This window comes from Triturus cristatus, chromosome 9, assembly GCF_964204655.1.
Source record: "Triturus cristatus chromosome 9, aTriCri1.1, whole genome shotgun sequence".
Lineage (NCBI taxonomy): Eukaryota > Metazoa > Chordata > Amphibia > Caudata > Salamandridae > Triturus > Triturus cristatus.
Window position 1 is genome coordinate 1,192,705,604 of NC_140592.1, and position 12,609 is coordinate 1,192,718,212.

At 42.2% G+C, this 12,609-nt stretch overlaps 1 protein-coding gene across 1 annotated transcript in view; it reads right to left on the reverse strand.

Annotated features, from left to right (window-relative positions):
- Nucleotides 1-2,556: 2,556 nt before the first annotated feature.
- PLEK2 (pleckstrin 2) overlaps nt 2,557-12,609 on the reverse strand; it is a 34,796-nt gene continuing 24,743 nt past the window's right edge. Inside the window, exons 8-9 of the mRNA XM_085627205.1 lie at nt 7,359-7,437; nt 2,557-4,377 (exon numbers count right to left, since the gene is read on the reverse strand). Coding sequence (XP_085483331.1) covers nt 4,250-4,377; nt 7,359-7,437 — 207 coding nt within the window. The 3' untranslated portion in view covers nt 2,557-4,249. The remainder of the gene's footprint in view (nt 4,378-7,358; nt 7,438-12,609) is intronic.

The following is a 12,609-nucleotide window of genomic DNA, read 5'->3' on the forward strand; positions in this document are numbered from 1 at the left end:
CAGCCGCAGAGGTGTTTCAAAATGCAATAAGGGAAACGCTGTCTGGACTACAAGGAGTCATAAACTTGAGTGACGACATCCTCGTGTTCTCAAAGACGCTTGAGGAACACCACAAACACCTCCGGGACACCCTACAGTGACTGGCGGACAATGGCCTCACCCTGCACGAATCCAAGTGCTCTTTCTATCAGGAGTCCGTGGACTTCTTCGGCTACATCTTCTCAAGAGAAGGGCTGAGAGTTGACCCGAAGAAAGCCGAGGCCATACGGTCGGCCCGAGGCCCACGTCAGCCACTGAAGTCAGAAGTTTCCTAGGGATGGCCACATACTGCGGTCGGTTCATCCCCAATCTCGCATCCCTATCGGAACCACTCCGCATCCTCACGAAAGCGGGCCAACCATGGGCCTGGTCGGCCAAAGAAGATCTGGCGTTTCAGGCTGTCAAGAACGCCCTCATCGATGACCGTGTCATGGCATACTTCCGCCCGCATCGACGCACGGAGGTGGTGGTGGATGCCAGCCCTGGTGGTATTCAGACCAGGGGCCAGCAATCCAGCTGACTTCCTGTCGCGGCACCCCGGCCCGTCCCAGCCATCTCCAGACCCGACAGATGAAGAATACACGGAAGAGTTCGTCCGAATGATTTCCCAAGAAGCGTGCCCGGTGGCACTCACACTCGAGGATATTAGCAGAGCCACGAAAACAAACGAGTGCCTCGTTAAAGTAAAACACACGCTGACCAATCGGAACTGGCGCAACTTTCTAGACTGGGTCCAATCCCTCACAGCAGAAGAACAGCTGTTCCGGCAGCAGGTCTGGAGGGTGCAGAGTGAACTCAGCGAGGGGCCCCAGGGGGTAGTCCTGAGAGGCTTCTCCCTCGTAATCCCGAGAAGTCTGCAGGGAGAGGTGGTCCGTCTAGCGCACCAAGGACATCAGGGCGTCTCCAAAACCAAGGCCAGGCTGAGGAGCAAGGTGTGGTTCCCAGGGATGGACGCTATGGTGGAGGGAGTCGTTCGCAACTGCCACTCATGCAACATCACTGGGGGAGAACCGGCGCTGAACCCGGTAATCACCGAAGACCCGTGTCCGGAGCCATGGTCCAAAATAAGCATAGACTTCGGATCATTCCCGGACGGACGGCACACGTTGGTGCTGATTGACTCGCATTTCAAGTTCCCTGTGGTCAGGTGGTGGCCTCCACGGCGTTCGTGGTCTAATCAGGTACATCCGCCTTAGACAGCTTAAACAGTCCATTCCGTACATCAGCAGGAACATCAAGGATGACTCTCAGGCACTTATAAACTCAAACCTGGACTATGGAGGTGGTCTACTAGGAGCTCTTCCCCACCTTCAAATCACCAGACTCCAGGGTGGATGGGACGCCGCTGCCCAGATGATTCTGGACTTCAAGAAAATGGAGAACATTCCCATTGGGGAATCAGGTCTTTGCATTGACTACAGGCTCAGAACCAGATCTTAAGATTCTAAGGAATACAATCAGTATCTGTAGCCCCCCAGACCTTTGAGACCATCCAATCTGGGTCTTTTGTTTATTCCGAAGACTTGCCTGTACCATTTTGCAGTTTTGAGGCCAAAAGACTGGAACGTCTGGCCATCTGAGCTGAAACTCAGACCCTCCTTTACGGGTTTCAGGTAGGCTTTCAAATGCTATCTTTCATCTATGTTTAGGAGCTCAATAAGTTAGTAGTCACTGGAAGTAAAGCTTTTCATTTATTCCCATAGGTGCCTAGAAACAATCACTCTGGTAGTGTGTGCTATATTTTATATATATATATATACATATATTTATATAACATTAAAAACATATAATAAAGATAGTGTCATGCAAAAGACTCACTACCTACTCAAAACGTTCTTCTGATTTCTTTATCAATCAGGAAGTTGTTCTCCCAACATTCTTTTTATTCGTTCTCTGATGCCGCGAGGATCACTCTTTATTCGTGATGTACAGAGGCACAGATGCCAGCAGACCCCATTCAGACGGGAGACTCCTGATTTTTGAGGCCATAAATGGCTTTATTTTGGCTCTCTCCCGCCTTCAATGGAAGTAAATGGGGGAAATACATTCTCTTGATTATTTTTGGGAAAATCTCCCACTTTCCTCTTCTAAAATGTTGGCGTGTATGCAGAGGGTTCGTAAATTCTGTTTCTAGGTCACTGGTTCTCATTGCTCCTTCAACAGGTTCATCATGGCACGAGTGCCAATAAAACCACATTTTCACAGTTACCTTATTTACTTATTAATAGGAATTTGTATATGGGTATTTATATACATTGAACTTAACCAATAGGGAACAGAGTGCTACATTAATCTTCACAGCCAACAGTGAACAGGCACTTAAAACTAACAGTAAGAGGAACAGAGGAAGTGTACAGCGCCAAGACGCCTCGGCATAAGTGCGCTTAACAAATATTTCAGTCAGTCAGTCTAATGGGTGTTGATCAGATGGTTCTCCAGGCGCCTTGACTAACGACAAGAAACTTCCATGTGTAACAATAAAGTAACACAATCATACAATCATATTTGAAAAAAACCTTTCTATATACAAAATCTCTTTATTTATATTACAATTCAACCAAGACGCAGAAACAACAAAACTTTTGCAGGACAGAAGTGACCAGCATATGTGCGTCCTGCACAAGATAATTAATACATCAATAGAAAGTGAAATCCTCAAATGTTGTGGTATCAAAATATCATTGGCGGAATAGTGCCCGACATGACGTTTGTGTCCTAAATATCGTCTATGAAAATATTGCGCCTTTGTAGTTATCAATAAAACATTGACACACAATGGCACGAAATTTTTGTCTACAATATTTACGACAGATAACAGTTCTATATACTGTATGCTGGGATATCACGCAGTAACTCCATCCCTTTTTCCACTGTGTGCTCCAAGGCCTCGTCCATTGACTGTTTTCCATTCCATGAAAATTTATAGAAAGGCTTCTGAGAGCGCTACATTAAAAAACGTGGGTGCTGCTATTTTAGGATCATGAGGTTCCTCAAGTGATACTACCATGACCCCTAAATGTTCCGTGAGGCTGGCCCCTCCTCGTGTAATGAGACATACTAAATCACATCTATGGCTTCCAAGTCAAAGATGTTTGCCCATGCAAATGTCATGGCGCGCAGTAAATGGACTGATTCAATCCTTCTGAGCCATAATGAGCTCATCTAGAAAATCTCATATCCCTAAAATGGCGGCACCCACAAGCTTATATTTTTCTAAACTCATAACTAAGCATAAAAACAAAAGAATGTTGATGAGTATTATGAATATTTTAACAATCGGGATGAATTTCCTCTTCAAATCCTAAAAGTTATGGCAGGCGTCCATATAAAATATTGTGATGCTTCCAGAGAAGTTATGACTCTCCTATACCTTCACATGAATATTTTGAAAATGGTTAAGAAAATTACATTCATATGAAATCACTTTGGGCAGAAAATTTCTATCTGTTGGTTGCATACTTTTTCCATGAACTAAAATGAAAATATGAATTTCAATAAAGCAACCAAATAAGCAAGAGGTAACCATGCCTGTATACTTCTATATATATAAAAAATCAATTTCAGGCAGAAACTGGGGGCTGTGTTTGAATCAGAAGTCTTGCTGGTAGTCAGAGCCTTCGGGTTTTTTTCTGTGCACATCCCAGAGGGAAAAATCTTGCAAAAAAGTTTGCATGGGAACCAGTGGTAATTAACGCATGCACTGATATTAATTCTACTAATAATTCCCTATTACTGAGTCAAAAACTCTAAAAGGGCCAGTAATCTTACTGCCTGGAACTGCTATACCTCGTTGCTTCCATAATTTAGGGATGCAAAGTAATTGATGTTGTTTTCTGTATTTCAATGAATGAGCACCATAATGCGGAGACGTGGCATCGCTCATGAAGTTGGTGCAGCTTTCAATGGCTGCTTCGGATGGGTCAAAGTTGTGTATGTCCTCTGTCTGTTACAGCACGGCTTTTCATCCCAGGGCATTGCAGTAATCCAGCTGCATGTCCCTCCGGCAAGGACTAGTCTACCACTGCCATAAAGTTCACGTCTCAATTGCTGTGAGGTCCTGTTGCGCCAGTGGGCGCTTCTCGGTAGCACTAGAGTAGCTCATGGCAGTGGCAGCTTGCCTATTGTCCTACAGTAGCTTTTTAAGACAGTCGACCTTCCTGAGACGCAGCGAACACCAGATCTGCAGCCCCAGTGATGGAAGCGCCAACCTTCATGTTAGCGGCTTGATGGCTTCTATCCACTCTATCCGTTCTTCCTTGCATCCCGCCTGGATGTAGTAGTGAACGTCTTTCTTAGTTATGATCTTGAAGAGGTTTCCTTGCACGTTCCCTTTCACTCCTGTGGAGAGAAGAAAGAGGCCATGAAACAAATAGGCACTTTAGAGCAGGCTAACAAGACAAGTGCAGTGATGTCAAATGGGCAACTGGTAGAATGGATTGAAGCACTTCTAAGAGCTCAGGTGACCCCCGGAAAAGCCTCCTGTGGGGAACCCAAGTGACAGCTAAATATATTTCTGTAACCAGGATCGTGCAGGGCAGGAATACTCAAAATGAACTAATTACTCTTGAAGACAGAAATAGTCCCTACTGAATTATGATAGTCATAGGATGGCATAATAATGCCCTAGAGCAGTTATATTCAAAGTACGGCCCGGGGGCCGCTTGCGGCCCTCTTGAGCTTTACATGTGCCATCCCTGGTGAACAGCAGCACAAGCTGCTTTTTAATTGCCGAAGAATAATTTGCACTAAAAAATGTTAAATAAACGGGCAAGCATTTATTAACCTGCAAATAAATGCTTGCCGTTTATTTATCATGTCTTTACACCTCCTTACCTAATCCCTGACCCACCCAGACCCCCTGCCACCACCCTGCTGTCACCAGTGTGGCCCTCGGACACACAACAGACCGTACTTTGCGGCCCCGGGGCAAATGTTTGTGAGTACCCATGCCCTAGAGGAACACAAGAAGACAAAAATAGTCCCTACTGAATTATAATAGTCATAGGATGGCTAGGATAATAGGATAATATTGCCCTAGAGGAACACAAAGGAGAGTATCAAAACTTTGCTATATACCGGTGCCACATAGTACATTCCCTACTATTGATCTAGGGTTTTTTAAGTGCCTTAATTTTTATTAACCCCTTCCACTATGTGCTGCAAACGAACTGGTTTTGCATAGTTTACTCTTACCTAAGTATATTTTATCCAATACCGAGCCAAGTAGGGCCGCCAAGTTTATTGGGTTCGTGGTTTAAGATGGTGGTTCTGAAATGTGAACTGCCTTTAGGACCCGATCACCCGCATTAATGAGAACTCTTTAACAAGCCCTTATTTTATTTTAATCTCAGATGAGTGACATGATGATGCATTCAAGTTTGGACATCACCATATGAGAACCCAACAATGCCTGTCTCATCATGTGTGACATCACAAGTAGATTCCTGATCTCCTTGGAAACATTGTGTTGTTCACCTCCTAAATTCACTATGTACAACCCCAAGTTTTGATGTAACTACTTTTGTAGGACTATTAATTTATTCATAGAACAATAAGGGGGACATGATAAAAAATCAGGGGTAGGAAGGGACAGGAAGGCAACAAAGAGAGAAATCTAATCGCGAATTCAGCAGGACCACCTTCCCAAGAAGTCTCTCTTCACCAGTGTACATTGTGTGCAAATAATTCGTATTCAAACTATATAACATGACTACCAATGTTTATGTCTTTCTGTCATCAGAAGATATCTCCTCCATTCCCTTCATAAAAGGACTTGCTTCCTCTGGACTTACAAGGCAAAGGTGTTATTGCTGTGGGTTACCTGCAGTCTGGCTGGATTCTACACCTATTGCCAGAAGGTCCTTCCATATAGACATCAGTTTATGCGGCATCTTCTGCATTAATGCACTTACACCAGGAAACATGAGGATCCTTTGGTTATTGTTCGGGAGATTTTATTTTAAAGTGAATAAAATCCTTATGATGTATTCACTGCACTTTGGGTCTGGCAACAGCGAAAGGGCTGTTACGTTGAAGGAGGAGTGCTCCGTTCAGGATCTTGAGGGTCAGAGATAGGCTATTTTCAGCAGAGGCGGGCAGGTAGACTCAGGTACTTTCAGGTGCTCCAGGAAAAAAGCCATCAGTCCTCCAGTTAGCTCATCATCCGTACCCGTGGTGGAAAACCACAGAACCCAATGGTATTCATCCACCTAGCATACTCCAACACTTCAAATGTCCCTTCAAATGACATCAAAGAATTGATGGAACCCTCTCAAAACTGTGCCACCTTTTCAAGCTCAAAAGGCACTGCAGCCAGACCTCCTCCCACTGGTTGTTGTCCTGCTACCGATGAAAACTTACTATTTATTCTTGACCTACAACCCGCAACCTTCCACGGTCTAGATTCTATTACTCCCACCGATTTCTCTACCCCTTCCAGCTTTCTCATAATTATCTCAAATGCACACATTTTTGTTTTTTAGGAGATCCCCAGTGGTCACCTCTGTGTTCGCCTTCTACTGGCCCTTTATACTACTCGAATGTGGGGTTAAAGTCTTCTTAATCTCTCATTCTTTGTCTCCCCAATGTTTTATAGGATTCACCCCTAGGCTCCACCCCCTGCTAATATTTGTAAGCCTTACACACACCTTTACTCAGATTCTGTGAAATGAACATGATCTTCTTCAAATACGTCCAAAATAAAGACTAATGTTACAAAAGTGGTACGGATATTAGATAGCGGCTTCACTCTCATTTGGCTATTTATTTATAAACTTCTCTCCTTATAATATTTGGGGACGTTATGTGTCGTTTTCAATAGCTCATAACAACATGTGAAAGAACAGTCGAAGTCAGCTTCATTTCCCACTAAACATTACCTCACCATCTTTGACCTAGGCTATACTTGCGTGTTTCTCTATCCTCTGACTGCTCATTGGCACCAGAACAAGTTGCGTATATATATTTTTATAACAATAGAATTCAGCAATGAGCCAATGTGCAATGGTGTGCTATTATATAACACAAGTGAACATTTTAATTACTTTTTGTGCTGAAATCCTCTCACTGAGAAACCTCTCTTGACCAAACCACCCAATGACGAGGCAAGTTTTAATAAGTCTCAGGATGATGATGCTAGTGAGTTCTATCAAAGTTCTCCCTCTATCGAAAAGGCTTCAACAACAGCTCTCCCCTTCCGGACATGCGTAAGCGTCAACACTGCAGATGTTATAACAAAGAGTCTATTGATGTATGTCCACTGAACAGCAAATAACTATGACAGTGTTTGACAAAAGCCCTTTTTGAGAAAGGCAACTTACCTATTGGCACTCCATTGTCCTCCAGAGCAGAAATAAGGCACCCACGCAGAGGAAAGCCCCCGACCGGTCTGTTGTCATCCTGTCAAGAGAGAGCAAAATGTTGAGAGTGAAGCCAAAATGCAGCTTTGCTGATTAGAGATAAAGGAAAGCAGTCTGTTGTCTCTGCTGATTATAAGAGTAAGGGTCAGGAAAGTATGTGTGAATAACCAGAAGAAAGTGTTTGTGGGTGTGCACAACGTTTATGGCATTCACTCCATGGAACACCAAATTCATACTCCTAGCAGCATATATACACACAAAAAAATCTTAGTATGATTAAACCTTTTGTAATAGTGCAAAACCAATTTTTGTGAATTGCAAACATGGACTTACACTTGTCTTAAAAAGGTATTTGAAGGTATGTGCTAAACTCCAAAGAGTGTGTAGTTGTGTACTGATGATCATTAATGGTATGTAACAGCAATAACACTAAGTTTAACAGCTTTTCTTCTCACTCATCCACCTGGGCCAAATCGTTTGAGGACCCTTAACCCGGCAAAGTATTAAAAACAGGAAATGCCAGAGAATATTTGAACAGTCGCAGGAAGGGGAGACATACTGTGTTTTCAATCTAACGGATCAGCTTCATATCTGGAGATAAGTGGGTAACTCCCCCAAACTTCAGAGCTGCCGTTCGAACAATTGCTTCAACAGAGTTGAGACTACGTCCCATTAAGGCTTTACAACCAGTCAACAAATGTGCGATTGGATGTTGGTCGTTATGGTAAATCTCATGGAATATACAGATGTAAATGAAAATGAATACTGTGCAGCTATGCGCTAAAGTGCACTTGGGGCCTCTGAGGTGGAAATGGGTTGCATAGTCCAACGAGGTTATCTTATCTATCCTGAATTATATGTTTGGTCTCCGTTGAATGGCATCATGGGTACAATTGTTGGCGTAGGGTGGGTGAGGACATTCAAGGGTGGACAGGAAGAACCTGGAGTTATCCAAAGACCTCCTTACACCCTTGCACATGGCGTGCGACTGATGTCGACCCCGGCTCTCAGAATACTTAAGTGATGAGGTTCATCTACTACCGCCTTGCCACAGCAGCTCCTCTCAAAGCCATACATGCGCATTCCGCTTCTCCTCTTTGGAGCCCCCTCACAAGCACTGTTGGACCTTGGTTCAAAGACTTTCCCCTATGTGTCCTGGAGAGGAGGTGTCAGTGCCAGAAACCTGTGTACAATGCTGTCAGAGCACAACCTCGGTCAACATCTGCCAGCTCTTTTTGACCCTTGTCGCATACAGTTTACTGCCTCTAGCGAGGGACGAAAACAGGTAACTGAGAATTTCAGAAGGGCTTTAGGACCTCATAGACTTTCTAATATCAGCAGACACTGAGGTTACCTGCTACATCACAACTTTGTGTAGAGATGAGGATACCTTATAATAAATGGCTTCATTACCTCTCCAACATACATACCCCACAAATTTAAGTAAATCTGTTAACTGCACTACAACACCCATGTTATTTACGAATGTATAATTAATTAGATTTATTTCCCTCTTTTAGTCAAGCTCTGATGTCGTTTTCTATTTCCAATTTCATGCCAGTTGTGCTGTCCTTTTCCCACTGCAGTTGTTTTTTAAATTCCTGTTTTCCTTTCGCAGTTCAGTTGTGTTGTGGTTTTCCTTATTGCTGTTGGTGGCGAATTAATTTTCCTACTGAATTTTTTCTTTTAATTGCAGTTTAGTTGTAATGTTGCTTTTCTCATTGAAGCCCCCATGTAATATAAGTTTCCCTTTTCAGGCCAGCTGTGATGTCATTTTAACGTTTCATTCTAGTTGTGATGTCATTTCCCTATCCAGTTATGGTGTCTTCATGTTGCAGTTACTTCTGATTTAAATTTCCTTCTCCATTTCAGTTGTGATGGTTTTGATTGCAGTTTAATTATCATGTTGTTTTCTTGTTACACCTCCATTGTGATATAATTTCCCTATTGCAGACCAGTTGTGACGTCATATTGCGGTTAGCTCCGGTTTTATTTTCCAGTTGCAGTTTAGATGTGAAGTTGCTTTGTTATTGCAGCTGTTTAGCGGTATAATTGTACTCTTTTAGGACAGTTGGGACGCCATTTCCCTGTAGCTTTCAAGTTCTCCTGTCATTTTCCTATTTAATTAGAGTTGTGATGTGGTCTTTCTATTGCCATTAGCCGTGGTTTTATTTTCAAATTACAGTTCGGTTGTGATATTGCTTACTTATTTCAATCCAATTGTGATATTATTTTCATATTTCAGTTAAATTGTGATGTAATTTTCCTCTTTCATTTCAGTCGTGATGCCGTTTTCTGATTGCACTGCAGTTTTTATGTTGTTTTCAATTGGACTCTCGCTCTCGTTGACTTGTTGATCTACTGTTTAGTCAGTCGTTATGTTATTTTCCTTCCACAGTCCAGTTGTTATATAATTTTCCTGCTATAATTCAATCGTGATGTAATTTTCTAAATATAAATTAACTGCAGAATCAATAAGCAGACCCTGATTCCTGCACTAGATACAGGACTTCACAGACATGTTGCGGGAGTTGGAGTAGTGAAAGCGAAGCGGAACTCATAAACTCTTTGCCCATTCTCACATGGTCAAGTCCACATTTATTTCCTGATTCCAAGCTATTCGATGTTTGTCAAATTCTTTATTATGTAGGGAAATAAAACCATCCGAGTGTGTTGACTTTACAATAATTGGATTTCCAATCACAATGATGTCCAACTGGAACCTTGATTGTACACAGTAACCAACCACCCTTGCCTGAAAAAGAGCTTCTTATAAATCTTTAAGCCCTAAACAATGAGTCCTTCCCTCAGATCTCCTCCAAATAGAGTGACAGGCCTGACCTCAGAAAGTGGTATATTGTGCAGATACTCTCTGCGTCTATTCTTGTCTATATTCTGATGCCATGTTATCAATAATTGCGTGTTTCACCCATAACAGTGCATGTTTCCGCACATTCTGCACTACCAATTTTATGAGCAAGAAGGATACTTTTTGAACATACAATGCTTCTGACCAGGTACATTTCCAATTTTTGATGCACATAAATTCAACTCAATGGGCATTGCTACCATGGATGATCTAAGAACTGTGGCCCAAGTAGGATTGTTGTTTCTGATGAAGACAAAAATGTATCAACCGTAATACATGGCTGAAGTGGTACCTCCTGACATGCAGTAGACCAGTGCTACGTGGCGAGTAGGTACCCATAAATGAAGCAACGCTGGATGATGTAGTGGGAAAATAGCAGGATATTCAGACAAGGTCACTAAATCTGGAAGCATGCAGGAACTGTGGCACCGGAGAAGGGCAGCTACCTGCCCCTGGATTGTGACATGTGGAGAATTGTGGAACAAGATCTTTTGTCAAATTGAAATGGTGAAGGGGACAGATTTGAAACTAGAGATTCTAATGATTCTTTTTAAGGAAGTCTTGAAATAGTAAACGATTCAGCTATGTGCACACGAACTGTGATACCTGTGAGAAACAAATTCATGTTCTCTAAGGATTTGTAGGAATAAAAATGGAAAATTACTTTCAGAGATGGCCAGATTGTGAACCCTGCAGAGAACATCAATTAAAATGACATGAAGGGACGAATAATGTACAAAAGTGGCAACTTTATCCTGATATGCCTGACTGAACTCACGGTTTGAATTTATATCACATTGGGTAAAGGTTTCTTGACTTGGTTGGTGGATAGCGCTAGGAAAAAGCAGAGGTGATGTGTAAATGTGATTCTCTTGTAACATAATATTTGTAATCTGTAGGGTTGGGTACTGTTTTGTTTTAGATCTGTTATAAACCTCAGTAAAGATGTAATGCAGTTAAAAAACTGCTTTGTGAAATCCTACACTTTTTGTATGAACGTGCAATTGCGTGAAGCATGCGTTCGCGAAAAACATCCCGAAGGGGTAAGGATCACGTGGCAGGGTGAGAAGGATGCAAGTATGCATAGAATGTGCTCTGCATGATTTCCAAGTAAACATGTTTACATGCTACAGTAACACTTCTGAGACCACATGTAGGATATTGAAATTGTTCACCTAAGATAAGCCATCACCTCTCCTAGGGTCCAGTTCACATGGGTCCTTGCTGATAGTTGGATATGCCTGATTTGTAGGATTCATCAATACCATTTGCATAGATTTGAGACTTTTGCGATCAGTAAAGCCCGTACCGCCACATTTCCCCGTGACAATCTTCACCAGGTCAAACCTCACAAATTTTATCAGGGAGACATACGTGGGAATATGTTACACAAACTAAGTCAGTGACTTAAACATTAATTCCATGTGTGTTTACACACTCTCCCTATCAAACCCACACTAGGAGGTATTTTCCACAAACTGCAAACAACCCTGGGCAATGGAATTTAACAGAAGCAGTGGATACCTCACACTTTACCAAGGCATTAGTGATCGAGGCCTTAGTGTAAGCACAAAGCTCCACAGCAGAACACACGTACATTTACTCAAATAGTAGAGTATCCTTGATACATGCTCAGCCTACCAGTTGTAGTAGTAAATATCTGTGTATTTACAAGATTGAAACTCACGTGCAAAAATGTTTGTGATTAGGTGTTCCTACAATTTTCCATTTTCAACCCATCAAACCCATTATCCTTATATTTCACCAACCCTAAAATGGCTGTGGAAAATCCACCAAAATTAGTGGTTTTCCACTGTCATGTACTTAAACAATAGCTGCAAATCGCGATACTGAAAGTTCACCTAATATGGCAATATCACCCTATGGTTACCAGTTTATGATATTTGAGTATGATACACAGCTGGAGTTCCGACTTGATGAAGATGGTAAGCAGAACAGTTCCACCTTCAAGGAATTTATCTCTGCCACTGCAAACTGGATGCACAGAGATGTATTGAGATTGAAATCCGATAAAAAGGAAGTATTTATTTTTGGCTCTAATGAAGCTTCCTGGTCAGATAACTTCCATGATAATGACCCTGGATCTCCACCAACTCATTTAACAGGGTTGAGAAATCTGGTTACCAAGTTTGATGAGCTTCTAACCTTCCAAGACCAAATAAACAAAAAAAAACTATGTCCACCAGATGTTTTGGTCTTAAAGCATTGAAGAAAACCATTGCATTCTTACCTAAGGAGGATGGAAAAATAATAAATCGGGCTCTAACCTTCTCAGGATTGGATTACTGCAATAACCTATATCTAGGTGTGTTACAAAATGCT